The 21,724-nt window shown below is 47.8% G+C and overlaps 1 protein-coding gene across 1 annotated transcript in view; it reads right to left on the minus strand.

Annotated features, from left to right (window-relative positions):
- cacna2d2a (calcium channel, voltage-dependent, alpha 2/delta subunit 2a) overlaps window positions 1–9,684 on the minus strand; it is a 238,121-nt gene extending 228,437 nt beyond the window's left edge. The window contains exons 1-2 of the mRNA XM_056272768.1: window positions 9,569–9,684; window positions 5,010–5,091 (exon numbers count right to left, since the gene is read on the minus strand). Coding sequence (XP_056128743.1) covers window positions 5,010–5,091; window positions 9,569–9,684 — 198 coding nt within the window. The remainder of the gene's footprint in view (window positions 1–5,009; window positions 5,092–9,568) is intronic.
- Between the last annotated feature and the right edge of the window lie 12,040 nt (window positions 9,685–21,724).

Here is a 21,724-nt window from a genome sequence, read left to right on the forward strand (position 1 = left end):
TCCGCCGTTTCTGACGCCTCGCTCGGCCCTGACCTATCTTCAGCACGCCTGGAGGTAATGTCACCTTTGCCTGGGTAAAATCTATTTGAATAAGGGTGTCCGGGTAGTGTAGCAGTCTATTCCATTGCCTACCAACAAGGCGATCATCACGCTGGTTCAAATCCCAGTGTTGCCTCTGGCTTGGTCGGGTGTCCCTGCAGACACAATTGACCGTGTCTCCGAAGCCAGATGTGGGTATGTGTCCTGGTCACTGCACTAGCGCCTCCTCTGGTCAGTCGAAGCGCCTGTTCGGGGGGGGGACTGGGGGGGAATAGCGTGATCCTCCCATGAGCTACATCCCCCTGGCGAAACTCCTCACTGTCAGGTGAAAAGAAGCGGCTGGCGACTCCACGTGTATTGGAGGAGACGTAGTAGACTGCAGCCCTCCCCGGATCGGCAGAGGGGGTGGGTGGAGCAGTGACCGGGACGGCTCGGAAGAGTGGGGTAGTTGGCCAAGTACAATTCGGGAGAAAAAGGGGAAAAAATCCAAAACAATATATATACTATATATATATATATATATATATTTGAATAGGGATGCAAATATTTGAGTTTTGATTAATTGAAATGACATTGATTTATACTTGTCAGGCACATGCGGGCACAGCAAGACGAAAGACCTCAATATAAACCTCGGTACCGTTTTCAAGTAGGCCTTTGCAAAACAAATCCACCTTATTTGGGGGGCCTGGACTGTCCTGCCTCCTCCATCTCTTCTACCCTTCTACTTGCAGTCCTTGCTTGTCAGAAAAAAAGTAAAACCTCAACCAGGAGGAACAGAACAGGCAACATTAAATTCTTCTCCCCTCCGTCCTTCCCCTCCGCAAGACAAACTCAAAAATAATTTGCAGACTCTTTACATTTTTTTTTTTTAGTGAGAATAAACTGCGCACGAAGAGGAAGGGGGCACAGAGGGAGGCAATCTTGTTACCAGCCGGCATAGCCCTGGGAAGATTTCTATCAGACACACGTATAGAGAGAGGCATCCATTTAGAAAATGGCTTTTCTAGGCATGCTGGGCCATTTAGCACACCCTGTGACGACTCCTGTTTGGGGCCGTGATGAATGTTCCCTCACGCCCGCTCACCACTGCGTACACAGACAGCCCAACACACACACACACACACACACACACACACACACACACACACACACACACACACACACACACACACGGTCACATCAGCACCCCTGCACGAGTCGACACCAGAATGGACACGCGACTACGGCAAAGAGCACGTTGTCCTCAGCGAAATTTCCCCGTCTTACTGTCGTCCACAAAATCAAATACGTCTCCAATAGCTGTTTGTCGAAAGGGATTAAAAACTCAGACACGTCACACACTCCCAAAACATCGGTACATATTGGTATGCAATACGAGAGACAAATATTTAGCCGAGTTAACACGAGCAATCACTGTTGTGTTTGATTTTCAGCGGATGGCTGCTGAAAATCTGCATGTTGTCATCCTGCGGCGTCAAGCCTCAACATCGCCGAACCAGCAGGGAGCAAAAAGAAAGACAAGTTGGAGAGAACGTGCTCCCACTACACAACAGCGAGAATAACAACTTCTCAATATTCACGATTCGGTTTCAATTTCAATTTTGAAACAGAGCTTCAGATGTTAAGAACAGAGGCGGGAAGTATTTTAAATGCCCACTTGAGTAAAAGTACTTGAGTATGAGTAAAAGTACTGACTTTCAGGTATCCGGGTAGCATAGCGGTCTATTCCGTCGCTTACCAACATGGGGATCACCGGTTCGAATCCCCGTGTTACCTCCAGCTTGGTCGGGCATCCCTACAGACACAATTGGCCGTGTCTGCGGGTGGGAAGCCGGATGTGGGTATGCGTCCGGGTCGCTGCACCAGCACCTCTTCTGGTAGGTCGTGTTCGGGAGGGAGGAGGAACTGGGGGGAATGGCATGATCTTCCCACGCACTACGTCCCCCTGGTGAAACACCTAACTGTCAGGTGGAAAGAAGCGACTGGCGACTCCACATGTATCGGAGGAGGCATGTGGTAATCTGCAGCCCTCCCCGGATCAGCAGAGGGCGTGGAGCAGCGACCAGGTCAGATTGGAAGAGTGGGGGCTGGATACAATTGGGGAGAAAAGGCGGGGGGGGGGGGTTAAAAAAAAGCACTGACTTTCTTCTTCTGCTTGAGTAAATTACTCTGAGATACTTCTGTTCTTCTGCAGATCTGAAAGTACAGACATGTCTGTTGGCTGAGGTGGCCTGTATCAGCACTGGGATTGTACGGAAACAACCCGGACAAACACACAGTATGAACAAACCACATTTATGTTGGCATTAGAAATCTCTAAAACCACTTAACCAAATTCTTCATTTAGCCTTTTTTTTAACTGTGATGCTTATTGAATTACAACAACTAAGAAGGACACTTTATGATAAATCAGCACAAAGAAAAAGGGAAAAATGTACTCGTGTTCTGTAATTTACATTACATTACAGTCATTTAGTCAACACTTTTATCCAAAGCGACTTACAATAAGTGCATTTAAAGTAGGAAATCAGGAGAACTACTAGTCATCAGAGGTCATAAGTACATCTGAACAAGCATCTAAGAGCAAAACCAGTGATAAAGTAAAAGCGCAAGAAAGAGTTTTTTTTTTAATGAATGAATACAATAAGTGCTAAGAGCAAGTAACAGGGTAGTAGTTCTTAAAGAGGTGAGTTTTCAACCTGCGCCGAAAGACGGGCAGCGACTCCGCTGTCCTGACATCAGTGGGGAGTCCATTCCACCACTGTGGGGCCAGGACAGAACAGAGCCGTGACCGGGTCAATTGGCAGCAAGGGCCTCTGAGCGACGGGGCAACCAGGCGTCCCGAGGCAGCAGAGCGAAGCGGTCGGGCGGGGGTGTAGGGCTTGACCATGGCCTGGAGATAGGAAGGAGCTGTTCCTTTCACTGCCCTGTAGGCTAGCACCAGTCTTAAACTGGATGCGAGCAGCTACTGGGAGCCAGTGTGGGGACATGAGAAGGGGAGTTGTGTGGGAGAACTTAGGGCAGTTGAACACCAGACAGTAATGAAAGTAGCTGTAATTCCTTACTTTTCACCATTGGTTAGGACTAACTGCACCTTAAATCGTGTTTAAAAAAAAAAAAAAAAAGGTCAAAGTACTGTTAAGGTAAATTTGACTTTCAAAAATAAACTTGGCGTCCGGGTAGCATAGCGGTCTATTCCGTTGCCTACCAACATGGGTATTACCTGTTCGAATTCCCGCGTTACCTCCAGCCTGGTCGGGCGCCCCTACAGACACAATTGGCCATGTCTGCGGGTGGGAAGCCGGAAGTGGGTATGTGTCCTGGTTGCAGCACTAGCGCCTCCTCTGGTCAGTTGGGGTGCCTGTTCAGGGGGGAGGGGGAACTGGGGGGGAATAGCATGATCCTCCACGCACTACATCTCCCTGGCGGAACTCCTCCCTGTCAGGTGAAAAGAAGCGGCTGGCGACTCCACATGTTTCGTTGGAGGCATGTGGTAGTCTGCAGTCCTCCCCGGATTGGCAGAGGGGGTGGAGCAGAGACCGCGACGGCTCGGAGGAGTGGGGTAATTGGCCAAGTACAATCAGAGAGAAAGAGAGGGGGGGGAAAGCCAATCAGTCAATCAACTGATTGATCGATCAATCAATCAATCAATCTACGTTATATAATTTTAGGCATGCGTTTGTGGCAGACACAGAGAGCTGTCCATTTTTTGTCCCCCCATCAACAAAACATGCATTATGTTCATCATAATTGACATGGAAAACATTGCCAAACCCACAGACTTCAAGCAGTGGGAGGATCTCTAAGTGCTCTTTCTTCATTTCCAGCAGTTGCCATTTTGTTCCTTAGTAAACTTATTTATTTTAGCTGTCATCTCTCCTCTCTTCCGTGTGCCCCACTCACTCCTCCCACAAACCTGTTCAGCCTCACAGACTCGACATATCCAATGGAAGAGCCGGAAATGAAAGGCGTGTGTGTGTGTGTGTGTGTGTGTGTGTGTGTATGTGTGTGTGTGTGTGTGTGTGTGTGTGTGTGTGTGTGTGTGTATGTGCGCGCGTGAAAGAGAGAGAATCAGCTTTTAATTCAATTTCGACACGTTGAATCGGATAATCCTTTATTTGATTTTCGCTGTTTAAATTGAAACGGTAACACGGCCCTACTTTTTACCATAACTAGCCGGGTCAACCTCACATCTCTTCTAGACGATCTGTCAACGGCCCCCATCACAACAACAGCCATAACACTACCCATGGTCACTACGAGCACTAAAACAGCCAAAGGCCCTATCTGACTGACTGAATACCAGTTGCCCGTATAGAAACAATGAGACATTTATCACGGCTTCCATTACAATCTGGATCCCTGGAAGCAAAGCCAACATGTGCACACAGCTGAAACATGGCGAAACACTGTCAATCACCATCTGTTCTACAAAACACACACACACACACACACACACACACACACACACACACACACACACACATTTTTCTATACTTGTGAGGACCCCGCATTTACTACAGTCATTCCCCGGCCCCTAACCCTATTCTTAATCATCAAAAATATATACCCTTACCCTAATGTTAACCTAATCCTAATCCCAATTCTGACCTTGACCCTAAACCCCAATTCTAGCCCTAAAATAGAACCCTGAACAACTAAGGACCAGAAAAAAATGTCTTCATTTTGGAGAAAAAAAATGTCCTCACAGTTGTGGTTAAAAATTCCAACTGGCCCTCACAAAAATATAGCTGAACAAGAACACAGCCACAAACCACACACACACACACACACACACACACACACACACACACACACTGCAGCTGTGTGTGCTTCTCCATAAACAGAGAATTAAACAGTCCGTGTTGTATAATCTGGCCCCCTGAAATCACATTATGAAATAAAGCATAACACCAACTTTGAGGTGGAGGGGGGAACGTTGCATCAAAATGTCAAGGTCAACTCACCGACTTCATCTGCTGCGTCCCGGTGACATGCTGCAGAACCTTTTCAAGCTCCTTCTCAATGCGCCCTGCCCAGTGCATCATTCTGAAGGGGGGGAAAAAAGGACAGAGGCATTTTAAATCTGCATCATCTAAGATTATAACTTTAACAGGTCTGCATGTCATTACTGTGTGTGTGTGTGTGTGTGTGTGTGTGTGTGTGTGTGTGTGTGTGTGTGTGTGTGTGTGTGTGTGTGTTTCAGTGCACAAGAGAGAGGGACATAAAGACAGAGAGAGCGAGAGACTGTCCACCATCCATCCATCTCTTTATCTGTCCATCTGTCTCATCATTTGCGTGTCTGTCTGTCTGTCTTGCTGTCACCCTCCTTTGCCACACTCTCCCTGCTGCCTGGCCGGTGACCGTCTATATCTCCCAGTTTAGTCATCAGCACCCTCTTTACTCATCGTGTCCCGTGTATATGTGTTTGGCCCTGGCCGGACAAAGGCGTGAGCACGGCTAGCTCCGCTCGGCTGGGATCAGCGGCCGCGCTCAGATGGGTCTGCAATAAAACAGCTCAGGTCTGACAGAAGTGCACTATAAGCAGGAGCCGATCTCCATTAGATGGAGCCAAGTTTGGAATTAAGGGCTCAAACAATCAGGGAGCTCGTCGCCGGAAATCTACCGCCCAAGTAACAAATAACTTAACGGATCAATACAATCACGAGATCCTCTTCCAAGTCAGCAGCAGCAGACCGACCGCGTGCGGATCCAAGTAAAGCCCTGACTGGAGAAACTCAACTTCTGACAGAAGTAGCAGCTCGACGCTAAACAATAAGATGAGTAATTTCAGTCAGTTTTCCACGAGCCAGCAACTTGACTTTCATGCCAACCTTTCCCTTTCAGCAGCCAGCAGACAGCTAATCGCTAGCATCAACAGCCCAGCGCAACGCAGATGTTTGTCTTTGAATATAATGACAGAAACAAATGTCAGCTTTAAATGTCAGATTTGTTCAGATGACAAGGAAAAAGAGTCGCACGAGCCAGCAGAGGAGCGGCAGCGAAAGCCATAATCGTCAGGCATTCAGCTGGAGCAGGCCTCATCAGGGCTGCGGCAGCCGAGCATCACGCACGCGTGCGAGTGTGCAAGCTGACTATGTTTATAGGGGCAAGATTAAGGGTAAGCAAGACGGCCTCTGAGAGGGTCGAGTGAGGCGGGAAATGTTGGGGAGAGCATGCCGACGATGAAAAGGTCACCTAACTATGAAGTGAAAAGAGGCCTACAATGGGGCTGGAGTGCGGCAGAGGGCAGTGATGCTAACAGCAAGTGACAACACCTCTTTCCCCCAGCCAAGCACACTCCCCACACACAACTTGACTAGTGTACTGTAAATGCTCCTCCATGTACACATACATGTAGAAAACACCATAGAAATTAACTACATTATGCTTAAGATACAGTAGATAGAAAAACTAACACACACACATACACACAAATTAGCTTTGTCACTTTTAATTTTGATTTAAATAAAATACATTGTGCTTTACAGCATCAAAATCATTAAACAGGGCCCGTGATGTATTCTTTAATATAAGAAATAATCATTTGCAAAATTACTGCAAAAGTGCTGTATGCAACCTAAATACATTTAATTTGCACCATGCTAGTTCATGTAGCGCTGTGTTAGCATAAAAAGACTCGTTACAGCTTAATATGTTGTGTGTGTATAATGGACCCATTATGGCAGTTTATTAGATATTCAAGTAATGGACCTAATTGGGAGCCAATGTGGGCTTTTTCCATTTCTTTCTGAATTTCAAACATACATCATTGCCAGTACACTAACAACTACAACGACGCTGGAAATTATGGGTGAAATTCAAAAGGGAACAGAAATGCATCAATCTCCCTATGGGGCCTGGGGCTTATTTATGTGGTGTGACATCTTTTGTATTGCAAACACTGTCTGTATAGTTGTGCTTTCACCGTATCCATTTAAAGAGAAATCAGAGTCAGGGACGCTGTTCCTTGGTCAAAACAAAGAGGTTTTCATTGTGTAATTCATGAAGGGCGAAAGAGAACGTCGTCCGAAACTACGGTATGTCTTTTTGTATAGATTTAAAACCTTACTATCTGGTGACTGACGTTTCGGTGTCGTTTCCAGGCGCCGTGATTCACGTTGACCAAGCATGATGGGAAGGCAGACAATGCCGTAAAAGGAGTTTGAATAGATGACCCTTGTGTCAGTCAGGGGCCATTTCTCTATTCATACAGCTGCAATGTGGCTCTCACTCCAGATGGAAAACCACATTATCTTTCAGAGCCAAACTTGGACTATTTTCCCACATACATAAATTGTCACATTTAAGAGAATTGCGCTTGGTTTGACATGAGCTGAGGTAAACGATGACAAATCCATTCCCGTCTTGCACCCATCCATTTAGCTTGAATCCAGTGACCGCGTTTCCAACTATTTACTTCAAAAATCCCAAAAACATGGTAGGGCCACAAAATTTAGAGGAATAAAAACAAAACAAAGGGGAGATAATAATACTCCCCCCCCTCTCTCTCTCTCTCACCTCACCTCACACACACACACACACACACACACACACACACACTCTGGGCAGACTGCTGCAAGAGAGGGAGAAAGTGGACCGGCCTCTTAAATTGATGAGAAGTTTAAAGGGTAGTTGGGCAAAATGAATTATAAAAAGTGCTCTCTTACCGTCTCTTACCGACAAACAGAGCAGGGCAACAAACACACACACAAGGCCGACCTAGTATATGCCCCAACGATGGATATAGCCATTCCCAATACACTTTAATTAGGCAAGATGTGGGTGACACAAACCTAGTTTATAAAACCCAGGAGAAGGTTCAGTTTAACCTAGATTACATAACCAGGCCTATTTTTATCTTATATTTATCTGTTCAAATAATTTACACGAACGTATGAGCAGCGTTGGGAATTAATAGGCAATGGGATTCAGTGGCCATTAAATGTGTCACAGTCGCTTGAGAAACAGTTATACGAAAAACACTGAAGTAGGTGCTTACTTTGGGGAATATGTTTGCCACACCAATTACCAACGCACTTCAAGTCAAAGGACATTTTTCTTATTGATTTTGATCAAGGGTGTGGATTACGAAAAGCCATTTAAATTATTTGTAATTGGGTACACGGAGCGTTTACGTCAACAAACAAAATGTGAATTTGAAGTTGGGAGTTATCCAGCAGCAAATGAGAGTCAACTCAAATCAAACCGCTGGAGCCGTGAATTGGTTTCAGGGTGATCCATTGGAAACAAGAGGGAAGGAAACGCTGCTCATTCTGTGAATCTCTATCAGACACCAGTCACACAGGGTCGGCTAAAAACGCTGTCAGCATCACTCCGGCACAGGGCAACACCACATTTATGGCGACTGTCCGATATCTACGAACTGGGTTTTATGGGTCACCACAGCAAAAGTGGACAGGTCATAAGGGCCCTTTGTTTCCCTGAACAATGCAGACTATATACAGAATGCCACAACTCTCTTTTTCGAAAATACACACTCCCTGGCTGTATAATAAAGAACGACGGTGTAGTCCTGCTGTCAGCGGGTGATGTACGAGGTTACCTTTCTGTTTTATAAGCCATCTGCACTCCATAGTCATGCAATGGATAGAGAGCACACCCGAGAGGAAACTACCCGAAAGTCAACTACATCCGGTTAAGCTCGACTCGGGACAACTGTTTTGAAGGATTACGACTACACTTGGAAATTAAATCGTGGCATCTTTATTGTTTACGTTTAAAAAAATATTTTTTTCCAAATATTTAAGAATCAGGGAACAGCTTGGCTCCCCTTCACAGCCGCCAGGTAGCTAAATAAACGCACGAGTCCCGACGCGCGACGGGGCGGCCACCTACATAGAGGAGCATATGGGACACGCTCGGTGCTACTGGACACTAACTAGCCTTCATAGGTAAAGACACACAACGCTGCTGTCGTCGTGTGCTATTATTATCCCACCGACTGACGGAGCTACGTGTTGTTTTCATGGCGAGCTACGATTAGCCCATTTAGGACTTTTACAGCAGCTTCATTTGGCCTCGAGCCGAGCTGTCCATCACGCGTAAACGGGACACTGTCGTTGGCATTGGCTTCTTTGCCGTGCGATGACAGCAAAGTACAACAACGACTTGTTTTTGGTTTTTTTTTCCCCGCCGCCGCCGCGATCACTAACAGGCGAAGTCCCTCACCGCCTGGCCATTCTTACACCGGCGGCACCTGAGCGGTGTTGTAGCTACACGTCAACAGCCCGTTTCTTCGCAGACTGAATAAAGTCCGCGGCGGATGGGGGACATGGGGGGGGGCGCAAATGACATTACCCACAAAGACAGCAATCGGACAGACTCGTAACGTAGATCGCTCATATCGGAGACGGAAGCTGCGTTTGCGCTTCGGCATCGAGCGACCGTCGCACCTCTGCTAAACAGCGTCGGGTGCGGACGGACGGAGCCACCTGTCCCCCCCCCCGCTCTCACCCCGCTGGAACCCCGAGGACTGGAGGGGGGTGGGGGGTTAGCTACTTACGTGTAGTGCTGGGGGAAAAGGTGGGTCCCCGCTGTCGGCGTTGACACCCATACGAGCAAGACAGTTTGGATCGAGAAGAGACAGAAGACACCGTAGAACTGAGCGCAGATCGCCATTTTTCATGAAATATTCAACAAACTGGGATAAATGGAGAACCGGAAGAACAGTCGCTCTCTCTCTCTCTCTCTCTCTCTCCTCTCTCGCAGGCTGGGCTAAGGAATAAAACGCCTCGCTCCGGGAAAGTAACGCGGGTTGACGGCGAAGGCTCCCGGAGAGACCTGAAGCTGTGAAATCTCAATCTGAAACGTAGAGGGAGGATTTGGCAGCGCAGAACAAGACGGGCGATGCGCCGCCGCTGGTCGTTGCTGCTGATGCTGCGCCTTATTGGCGCACCTCCCCCCCTCCTCCTCCTGCTCCCCCCTCCTCCATCCCTCGCCGCGCTCAGATGTAACAAACGAGACGACGCGGCGACGCTTCCGTCAAATATTCCTTTGCGACGGACGGGGGCGCACGTCAGGCCTCCTCCTCGCGCGCTTCCCTTGACACTCGGGTATTGCGAGCAGATATCGGGACTTTATTGGTTTCATAATGTCTGGCATTTGTCTGGAGAGGCTGTTGAACTGACCAGAGGGTGAACGTTCATCCTCACCTTGGGCTGGCTTTATTCCCTCCAACCCCCTTCCCACCCCCGTCGCCGACTACATTTGCTCTATTCTGGGGCATCTCCGGGCCACCGGCCGAGGATATGAAATATGGCAGGGGGGTTATTAATGACCCAATTTATCGAGTTCAAACACCCAGTTGTTATTCAATGATGTCCGCAACTAGAAGGGAGGACCTCGGTGTTTGAAGTGGTGGGTTAGAGAGGGGGGGGGGGCAGCATTTGTTCTAGATTCACCCAACTGCAGGATCCTCTTTTCTTGGGGGGGGGGGGCGTTAAAAGCTTGTTGAGATGCAATTCTTTGTCTCTACCCGTTTTCCTCTTGACGTTGCTCGAGCCATGTTTTATATTGATGGGATATAAAAGAGGCACCACATAAGCTGAGTAAATCTAATTCAGTGTGAGGTCACCCTCAGGAGAGTGGAATATCTCAGTCCATCGGCCGTGTGTGCGTGTTTGCATGCATACGTGCGCGTGTATACACCTGTCTTGTCACTGCTCTGTTGCTTGTGCTCTGATTGCTCCTCTAGCCGACTGGAATGCACACCTTCAAAGAGTCAAGTTCAAAAGTGCGGCGGCTGTGACGCATCCTCAGCCATTACAATTCAGCAGACAGTCAGAATCAGACGCTGTTTTCCGAGAGTCTAATGAATACGGCAAAATGGAGCCTAAAAGGTTGTGCAGAGTCCCCCCCTTCCCTAAATCAAAGTGAGGGCAGACAATACCATCAATTCGGTCGTCCGGTGTCTCTTGGCTCGTGCCTCTGGGCCTGGAGAGACAACCGAGCCACACTCGCGCCTCTTCTGCCCTTGCTTCAGTCTGTCAGCAGGGCAGATGCAGGTGCACTCCCACAGAAGCCAGACAGCAGCACTCGGCGGGGCTGCTGCACAGCATTTCTGTCACATAGGTGACAGGGCGAAGGGATGGTTCTGGTAGAGAGGACACACTGCAGGGCACAGACCTCAGCGGGGGGGGGGGGGGGGCTCACCTGACAGCGGGGAATGCAGAGCTTCAGCGCTGCCTGTGCATATAGGTGTCACGCATCAGCTAGTATAAACAAATATATGCACTTGTTCCCCGGGAAACACAGAAAAGACAAACTCTGTTGTTTGTTCTCAGAGCTGGTCGTCTTTAAGGCAGATGGGCCGTGGCTGCCATAGTTTCTGCTCCTCTTGACAGCTGTGCCCATCTACTTCCTGTCGACATCACAGCAGCAAGGGAAAGTCGAGAGGTGATTTGTTATCTTCTGTGGAGAAGAAAAAAAGAAGAAGCCCAAATCAATATGCTGGCACATTAAAGTCAAATCAGCATATTTCCCAACATGTCATCGACGGTAGCAGAAACCAGTAACGTGGTGTGGTTGGGTGACTCACGCTGAACATTTCCGCTGACTCACGGCGCCCTGTTTTTTCAAACATACAAACAAGGCAAAGTGATCTCAATTTACCTTGCTCACAGAGCCCAAGGAAAGAAAAACAAATGTAACTACAGCTCAGAACCAATTAAAACCACTGCTTAAATATGCAGCTCTGCTGCAACGGAAAACCAGCTGACATTGTCAGACGGGTTTTAAAATACACATCAGTGCCATGTGTACATCATACAGATGAGTGCCAGGGCAGAGAGATGTCCCACACCACAACCTGGATGGACAGCAGGCCTGTAGGTGTTGTGCATTTGGTTGGACCACAAATTTGACATTGTATTCGTACAATGAAATGTGTTCTCTGCATTTAACCCATGCTGTTGTATAGGAGCAGTGGGCAGCTGCAGCGCCCGGGGACCAACTCCAGTTCTTCTTTCCATTGCCGTGGTCAGCGCCACAGGCAGGGACCCTAACATACATGTCTTTTTGATGGCGGGAGGAAACCGCGGCACCCGGAGGAAACCCAGACACCGGGAGAACATGCACACAGAAAAGACCTTGGGACGGCTTGTTGGGGTTCGAACCCAGGAACTTCTTGCTGTGAGGCAGCAGTGCTAACCACTGGACCATCGTGCCGCCCGTATATATATATTGATGCATGGCCTTGTCACACCAAAGTTTGTCACGGCCATACCTTAAATGCAAACTCAGTCGCATCTCTGTGTGCTTCTGTGATGGTACCGCTGTTTACGTTGGGGGCAGGGGGTGGGGACGTCACGAAAAAGAGGGAAGAGATTGTCACCCCAGGTCCCCGAATCTCATAGTACACACTGAGACATAGAGAACCAGCATTTATTAGAGCTGATCGGTCAGGCCAGCTAAGGGATCCGCTCAGTGAAAACACACATATAAATGACCTCGAGCTCCATTGATCTCCAAGCGGCTGAGAGAGGCAGCCATTAGGTGGGTTTCTGCCAGGCAGACCCCCCCCTCCTCCTCACGGGTTCAGGCCCATTTCTATATTGAAAAGATCCACCTGCCAATCTTCTATTTATTGATCAGGGGAGTGGAGTGGAAGGAAACGGGTTTTACTATTCTTGGCTGGCCTCCAGTCCTTACAAGGGACGGCTCCCCCAGACAGAGGCCAAGTAGGACACAGTAAGAGTTGAATTAATCACTCCTTGTTTCCCCTGTCTCCAGGCCTAGGGAAAAGGACTGGTACAGACGCACCCCACGCATCTACACACACACACACACACACTGTGGCCTCTTATCTTACCGTCTCTCCTCATCTGTCTCCCTCTCCGCTACTTCCTCCCTCCCTTCTGTCTCGTGCCGCGGCCTGTCTGCTTCCTCTCTGCTATGGGGGGACAGAAAAGTAAGATTTCACCTTCTGTAATCTTACAGCCTCGTTTGCGCAGTGAATTCCAAGATTTTGTAATTCAGCGTCAGCAAGATATCTGTATCGAATTTACCATAAACGGTAGACCTCACTAGCCTCGTGAGAAATCTCGCCACCCTCCAAGCAAATGCGCACAAAAAAATAGATCCGAATGAGTGGGGGGGGGGGGTTGTTTTTTTGTGAACACTGGAAAATGAAACACAAGTAGTCATTTAGCATTCAGCTTCCTGTAGGGCATTTCTTTTAAAACCTGAGCAGAGGGGGGGACTGTGTGTCCTTGTTCGGTGCAGAGATATGCAGAGTGATTCCAAGAGTCGGGTTATCACCCCCCCCCCCTTACCCTCCTCTCACCCCACAGCTTAACATTAGCACCGCGTTCCTCCCCTAGAAACGGGAGAAGCCGCCTAAATAACACACAGACCCTTATCGTCTGTAAGGTTATTAGTACACCACGCAGCCCCGTCTCTTATTAGGCTTCGACTAGCATGACTTGCACGCTCCGTTAATATGCATGGAGGAAAAATAAAAAATCTCTCTCAGACTCCAGCGTCCTCTGTTTACCTCTCCCACTGTAAAACGCACACAGACCCAGCAGCGTTGGGCCGCAAGGCATGCTGGGACTTTCATGCTCAAATGTCAGAGCATTTCATCCTGATGGTGATGACTCACCCACCCACCCCACTCCCGCCACCCCGCCCCGCTCCTAGTCTGCATGAGAGAACAACGCTAACAATTAATGACCCAGCCTCCATACGCGCATCATAAAATAAAAGCCCACTGCGATCACCAAAATCTTCCAAGGCAAACTGTTTCACTAAAATATATATAAATATATGTACATACACACATACTTGTTGGGCTTAGTTTTACCCGCTGAGAGGAACCTCCCTCCTACATAAGTGGTGGGACGTGAAAACAGAGCGAGTCTCGGCACTCATTGCCATGCTCTACTAGAGGCCTAATGGCCCCTAGGTAATGGCCTCTTTGGTCTTGGGGAAATCCTCCCTCATGCATACATCAAAGTTGCGTCTGAGCGGGATACAGAGATAGGGCGGGAGAAACTGGGGAGGAAGGAGACATCAATACCACACAGGGAGAGGAAGGGGAGGGACGTGCTGGGGTATGAGGAGGAAGTCCTTACGAGGAGCCATCTTTGCTTGCCATTTTACCGACAGCGTTCATCCAACCCCACCCTAGGCCTATATAGTTATACTACAGTCCAGTATTATCCAAGCCAGTATCCCAATCGGGGTCGCGGGGACGCTGGAGCCCATCCCGGCAGTCATTGGGTGGCAGGCGGAGTGACACCCCGGTCAGGCCGCCACGCCATCACAGGACCAACACACATATTCATGCCTAGGGACAATCTAGTACAGCCGATTCACCTGACCTACATGTCTCTGGACTGCGGGAGGAAACCGGAGCACCTGGAAGCAACCCACGCAGACATGGGGAGAACATGCAAACTCCACACAGAGGATACCCGGGATGACCCCCAAGGTTGGACAACCCCGGGGTTCGAACCCAGGACCTTCTTGCTGTGAGGCGACCGCGCTAACCACTGCGCCGCCGTGCCGCCCAGTATTATCCCTGTTCTTGTATCTCATCTCTTTAAATTCTCGCCCGTGACTCATTCGGTCCACCTCCATAATATATAACCTCCCTCTTTGTGAAAACTCTCGTCCCCGCCCTCATTTCTCTTTCTGTCCGTCCCTCGTTCCGTCTCTTTTTCTCATTTTCCCTGTCTCATTTCTCACTATATCTCTTTGGTGACATACATTATCGGTTGGCACCAGCTGCTGTTACACAGAGAGTTGTAGCCAAACCCTCCACCACCCCTCGCCTCCACACACAGTCCATGAGCCATCTGCTTAGTCTGCATATTGCAGATCTGTCAATGCTAGCTAATTCACAATTCACTCAAAACTCTTCTCCTGGGACCCTGACTAAAGCTTCATGTTACTGCATGCAATAGGTAACCAAAATCTGTGTCTTTCTTTGTTATCGATCTGCGCTACCTTGCTACTTACCTTCTCACCAGTCTATAATCATTGGGGGGGGGGGGGTTCAGCTCATGTAAACTGATTCTGACGGGAGCGTGTCAAAACTGTCAGAACATAAACTGGCGGGCGGCAGTTTTAGTTCTGACAGGGCGTAAGGCACACATGGAAAGGCAGTCGTGAACTACGTTCAGAGGACCCATGACCTCTATATGTCCTACATCATGCGAGGCAGCATCCTATGAACTCTGCCGCTCACCAAGGATTTTTTAAATCATCCATCAATTCAAAGGTTGGGGCTTTTGTTCGACCCTCGGTCAAAGCCGGCATCAGGCCCGGGGAACCATGGGACTCTTTGTTAAGTGCTTTGTGCCAATCATATCGTTACAGGAAGCAAATGAAGTGAAGTGATCTGAAATGAATTAAATCTAAAAAGAAACTGAAACGGGAGTTGGCTCGGTCTGCTCTACGGCAGCACGTCGCCGTCAAATAGTGGCCTCCTAAAAGTTTGCCACGCGCAAAACAGCAGTGGGGGACAGCAAGAAGGAAAACAGAAAACACCAAAGAGTGGTTAAAAGCAGCAAACTCCGGCACTGAGGACGGCAAACACGCGGACCAACAGGATTTACAGTGTTGTGGACTGATCAGACAGGGTGGGCCTGTCTGAGCACGGCGTGCTCCTCCTCCCTCATCACTGCGGCTTGAGAAGCTCTTCCCCACCCTGTCGCCACATTAAAGAGCATCTTAATTAGCATTAAAAGTGGTGATAAGGGCTTAATGAAGGAATTAATAGATAACACAGAGTCTGGAGCTTATTCATCACAGTTGCACACACAAACACACACACACACACACACACACACACACACACAGTCTTACTCGAGAATGTCACATTTCACAGCCAGAAGCAGTCATAAGAAATATGGAATAGATGAGTTGACACAAGAGGCAAGGCCCAAAAGTGATCACCTGTAGTACAGGTAAACCTCATCAACTCAGGATTTACTGCTGTCACGTGAGGGTCTGAGGTCAGAGGTCACTGAACTGTTGAGTAGACTTTCAAGTCGAAAACCGTTCACATTTTCAACCAAATTAGTGCGATCATAATGTCAACGTTTACGTATTTATTGTTTATATCTTATACTTTTACATTTCTAATTCTTTATATTTTCACCCTTTTCTTTTGTCGCCTTATTTTAATTGTTTTCGTCATAATCCTTGTTTCACCGGCTCTGATTCTCTCTTTGTTCTTTGACTTTATCCCGAGCATGTTTTACCTTGTTCTGTGGAGTGGATCTAGCATCATGTCCGATATTTTTATTGTGTTTTGTTGTTTTATCTTGACTATGTGCATTATTTTATCCTGTTGTGTGAGGCACCTTGTAACGCTGTTTAGAAAGGTGCAAGATAAAGTTTGTTATTATTATTATTATTATTATTGTTGTTGTTCCAGAAACATGAGCCATTCCTCTTATTGAGTGAGAATTTCCTATTAATGACAGAGACATGAGTCCTCCCTTTTTACATTCGCTATTTTATTTATGTAATTGGCTTTTTTTTGCACGTCTCTTTACCTATGAAAATGCCAGATAAATAGTTTTTATTATCAGTATAATCATAACATCTTTTACACTGCGGTAGGGTTTGCTGTATTTTATTTCTTACTGAAGCAGCATAATCATATAATTATACGGTAATGATTTATACTGACTACAACACACGACACATTCATGACACAGCTATAGACAGTCTGTAGCTCATCATCGGCGGTCACTCGGGGTCGAGTATGACCGTCCTCCCTCTGGGTCCCTCTGGGTCCTCAGGTGGGTGTAGAGGCCGACCCTGGAGCTGCATGATGGGAGGACGCCTGCGTGTGACGGCTTTTTACGTGGAGTGGCTGATGCGCCTGCAGCCACCACACGGTCCTTGGCAGGGGGTGGCCAGAGTCCAATAGCACGGAGAACCATGATGATTGGGGACCACCCTCTGTTGCAGCCTTCATCCACCTTCACTGCTGTTGTGACCTGGAGACATCTTCCACCAGTTCCGTCATTGAGGTGTTTGTTGGGTCGCGCTTTGTCTGGAACCTCCCCCTTAACTGATCCACCTTGGCTGACCCTACCAGGAGCCAAGCTCTGGACGGCACAGCTCTTGGGATCAAGAGCTTCTCCACCATGGCAAGGTGGTGATCCAGGGGAAGAGTCTGTAGATATGCCATAACTGATCCAGTATGTTACACGTGGCAGGCTGATAATTCCTCTACTAGGCCTACTTCTCATCTTGAATGAGTATTCAGCTCTCCAGATGTGGTATGGTATAAGCATCACGCATACAGCAACACAAGACATCAGTGGAGGCCAGAAACCAGTCAGTAGGCCTAACACAAGACCTGCCTGCAAGGTGGCATCATAACAAGTGAGTAAAACCTTTAGGACTCATACCGGATCAGTCATGTTGTATCTACAGACTGTCTATAGTTGTGTAATGAATGTGTCGTGTAATGTGTCGTGTGTAAATCGTTACCAATTATATATTATTCACAACCTCAAATTGATACTGTTACTCTAAAAAAACACCTGCACCTGTCCTTTGTTACACAAAATGAAAATTAGGATGGTGGCATCTATTGTCATGCATGATTATATTCTCTAGTTCAGACATGAAGGTGTACAATAGTGACTCTCTCTCTCTCTCTCTCCCTCTGTGTTTGAGTGTGTGTACTAGTGTGTGTGTGTGTGTTCCCTCCCTCCCTCTGAGCCTCCCGTTTGGGCAATTTTCCCAGGAATGTGTTAGACAGAGGGAGGCAGATGCTTTCCCGTCCTCCCAGAGGAGACAGCCGCACATGGGGAGGGTGGCTAGGCTGGTCACATTAAACACACCATGTGCACTCTGCGTGCATGCACGTGTGCATGTGTGTTTATGAGGTGCGTGACCTACAAAGTGTGGAGTGAGACATCTAGTGGTGAGTTGACACTGCGTGCCGAGTGTAATGATGGCAATCGGTCATAAAAAACGGTGACTTGCAGTATGTGCGGTAGAACAACAACAACACAAAAGTTAACTTCGTCTCTTGGCAGCGTTTTCCTAAGGACAGAGCAAAATGTGCCATTTGTTTGATGGAAAGATGAAATGTGTGTGTGTGTGTGAGAGACACACACAGAGAGAGAGAGAGAGAGAGAGAGAGAGAGAGAGAGAGAGAGAGAGAGAGAGAGAGAGACATTGTCACAGTGTGATTGTGGATATTGCTGATTTTCACAATGCTTTTTTTTTGGGGGGGTGCGTGCGTGTCTTCTATTGGCTGTGGTACTCTCTCTGGTTTATCCGCCCTCACTCATCCCTACCAAATGCTGTATTAACTCCACTCCACACCACACCGTGCTTATTATTTGCGCAGGGGATACTGGGGATCTATATGTGCGGCATAGTACGGCTTATGTCAATTAATTAATATTATGGGACCGTGATCAAGATATTCGCACGCCAGCAAAACAGGCCTCCGTGATGCCTGACTGTTTGTCGTCGGTTAAAAACACCAGGCCTGTCGTTCCTGGAATAACATCCAAGTCCTGCTTCCCCGCCGCTGCACGGTCCAACATGCAAGCAAGCCGCTACCAACCAAGTGTTGTGTTTGCCATGGCTAACAACTCAAAGGCTGACATCGTGTTCACAACCCCAGATGAGTTAAAAAATAAATGAATAAAGCAATGTCCATGACATTGTTTCGTTAGCCGTAAACCGAAGATAAAACCAGACATACCAGTCCACTGGCGTGAGCGATCACACCAAGCTGACGGTTGGCTGGAAGGAGCCACAAGAACGGTAGCTCTTAATGTTCATTCACCACCCAGCGTGTCTGCAGCAGCGGCCTCCCTGCATGTGTGAATGGACGCGGAGTTGCAGGCCTTACAGTTGCGTGTCCTGCCCGTTTGAGCCACCTCGCCATGCTTCAACTTCTTTGTTGGTGCTAAACTGGGAGGCAGGACCTGCCAGTAGACTGGCAGACAGGAGATTAAGACCTGAATCAAAAGCGGATTAATGGTCCTGTGTGCGTGCGTGTGTGAGAGAGAGAGAGAGATTGTGTGTATTTTGTTGTGTGTTCCTGTGTGCGCGCTTGTTTGTGTGTTTGTTTGGATGTGTTTTTGTGTGTGTTGGTCATCAGCCCCTCTATGATATTAAGCGAATATATCTTTATAAATGACATACATGCTTCAGCAGCTGTACTGCTCCAAGCAAGACTCAGAAGGTGTCTAATGGCAGTAACGAACACACACACACACACACACACACACACACACACACACACACACACACACACACACACACACACACACACACACACACAGAAATCGGCAAAGATGCTTCATAATCCAACGTGTTACAAAATTGTGGGCGGTACGGTGGCACAGTGGTTAGCGCTGTCGCCTCACAGCGAGAAGGTCCTGGGTTCGAACCCCGGGGTAGTCCAACCTCAGGGGTCATCCCAGGTCATCCTCTGTGTGGAGTTTGCATGTTCTCCCCGTGTTCTCCGGCTGCTCTGGTTTCCTCCCACCATCAAAAAGATATGCATGTTAGGGTTCATACTCCCATCTGTGCCCCTGACCGAGGCATGGCAAGACGAACCGGAGCTGGTCCCCGGGCGCTGCACGGCGGCTGCCCACTGCTCCTACCCACACAGCTAGGATGGGTTAAATGCAGTAGGATAAAGTATATCCATCCATTATCTGAACCACTTATCCTGCTCTCAGGGTCGCGGGGATGGTGGAGCCTATCCCAGCAGCCATTGGGGGGCAGGCGGAGAGACACCCTGGACAGGCCGCCAGACCATCACAGGTCAAAAAAATATATCAAAATCAAAAATTCAAATACATCTTTGACAAATGTATTGAAATAAACTACAAAACCACAGGTGATTGAACTACACGTCTTATAGTACATACGTGCATATGTAAAAATATGTCTGGCGTGCTGGAACGTCTCCAAAAACCACTTCTGCAGATGAAGGGTACTCGGAGGTTAAAGGTTTTCCTAAAAAAACGCAGGCCTTATTTCGTTTGCATTAATGGCGTGGGTTTGAATCCAAGTTGGCTCCCTCTTTCCACAATATATGTCCTTTCATCCTCCTCGGTCAAGTTAAAAAGCTCAGCCTTTAAAATAACAACATGCATTTGGAGAAGCATTTACCCTTACAAAATATGCCGGTGTGTGTCTGCCAGACAAAACGCATGCAAGCTCACAACTGCTTCGTCCACAAGATCTTGTAAAGAACAGATTCGCTGAAAAAAAAACACAATTCTTCAATGCGTCTTTTTATTCACAGCAGTTAATACCCCTGCATTGTAGGGATTTCTGCCGGTGTGAGCCAGAGGAACAATTCAGCCTGAACGCAGCTCGCATCAGCAGCCACACCGCATCCACCTCGCCTCATCGTGTGTGATGTGACGGATGCGACTATCTCTGTATCAGTCTGATCTTCACCCTGATTTAGATGAACAGGCTATAGCCGCGAAAAAGAGCTCCCCTCTTTGAGCTCAAGTCTGATCTCTGCTGAAAAGTATTTTGTGAATATTTTCGAACACCCCCCCCCAGAAGTAACGTATTGCAAATTATATTCTATTTCTTCCAGAATGATCAAAAGTGAATTACCATATACTCAAAAGTAATTAGAATACATATTACTTTTGGTCAAAATATTATCTGTGGTTAAAGCTATAAATACATGTAATGTGAAATGCAGTTACTGTGTGATATGATGATCATTTACTTGAACTTTTTTGGGGGGGGGGGTGTTTCCCTCTTTTCTCCCCAATTGTATCCGGCCAATTACCCCACTCTTCCAAGCCGAGCCATCCCGGTCTCTGCTCCACCCCCTCTGCCGATCCGGGGAGGGCTGCAGACTACCGCGTGCCTCCTCCGATACATGTGGAGTCGCCAGCCGCTTCTTTTCGCCTGACAGTGAGGAGTTTCGCCAGGGGGACGTAGCGCGTGGGAGGATCACGCTATTCCCCCCAGTTCCCCCTCCCCCCTGAACAGGTACCCCGACCGACCAGAGCAGGCGCTAATGCAGCAGCCAGGACACATACCCACATCCGGCTTCCCACCCGCAGACACGACCAATTGTGTCTGTAGGGACGCCCGACCAAGCCGGAGGTAACACGGGGATTCGAACCAGCGATGCCCATGATGGTAGGCAACGGAATAGACTGCCACGCTACCCGGATGCCCCATTTTGTTAAACTTAATATTTAAAGGCCATGTGTATTACCAATTGTTATAGCCTACCTTACATTAATAATCTGTGATTTCGGTATATGTTAAAAGCTCGTTCTAATAAAATGATTTTATTTTGCCCTTCCACAACGAAGCACAGTAGCACTTAATTTCAGAGATGGGAAAATATCGAACTTTGATACAGTCATGTTTTGCTATGGTCTCTGTATTTAAAACTCCCATGATTTGAATATTGGCGGAATCATTTGCCTACTCGGTCCCATTTCAAGATGAGTTTTCTGCAGAAGAGGTAACTTTTGAGTCTTTCCCGTTGTCGAACTTTTTCATTAGTATGTAATAAAATAAGAGTTTGGGTGACTACACAGGGTTATGAAAGAATGAATAAATGAATGAAAGCCAGAGTGTCTGACAAATTTGTCATTCTGCAGAAGGGGGGTGTCTTCGAATGAGGATTACCACAGGAGCATTAACATGTCATCTCTCCTGGGCTCCTCCATCC

Source organism: Lampris incognitus, chromosome 2 (assembly GCF_029633865.1).
Source record: "Lampris incognitus isolate fLamInc1 chromosome 2, fLamInc1.hap2, whole genome shotgun sequence".
NCBI lineage: Eukaryota > Metazoa > Chordata > Actinopteri > Lampriformes > Lampridae > Lampris > Lampris incognitus.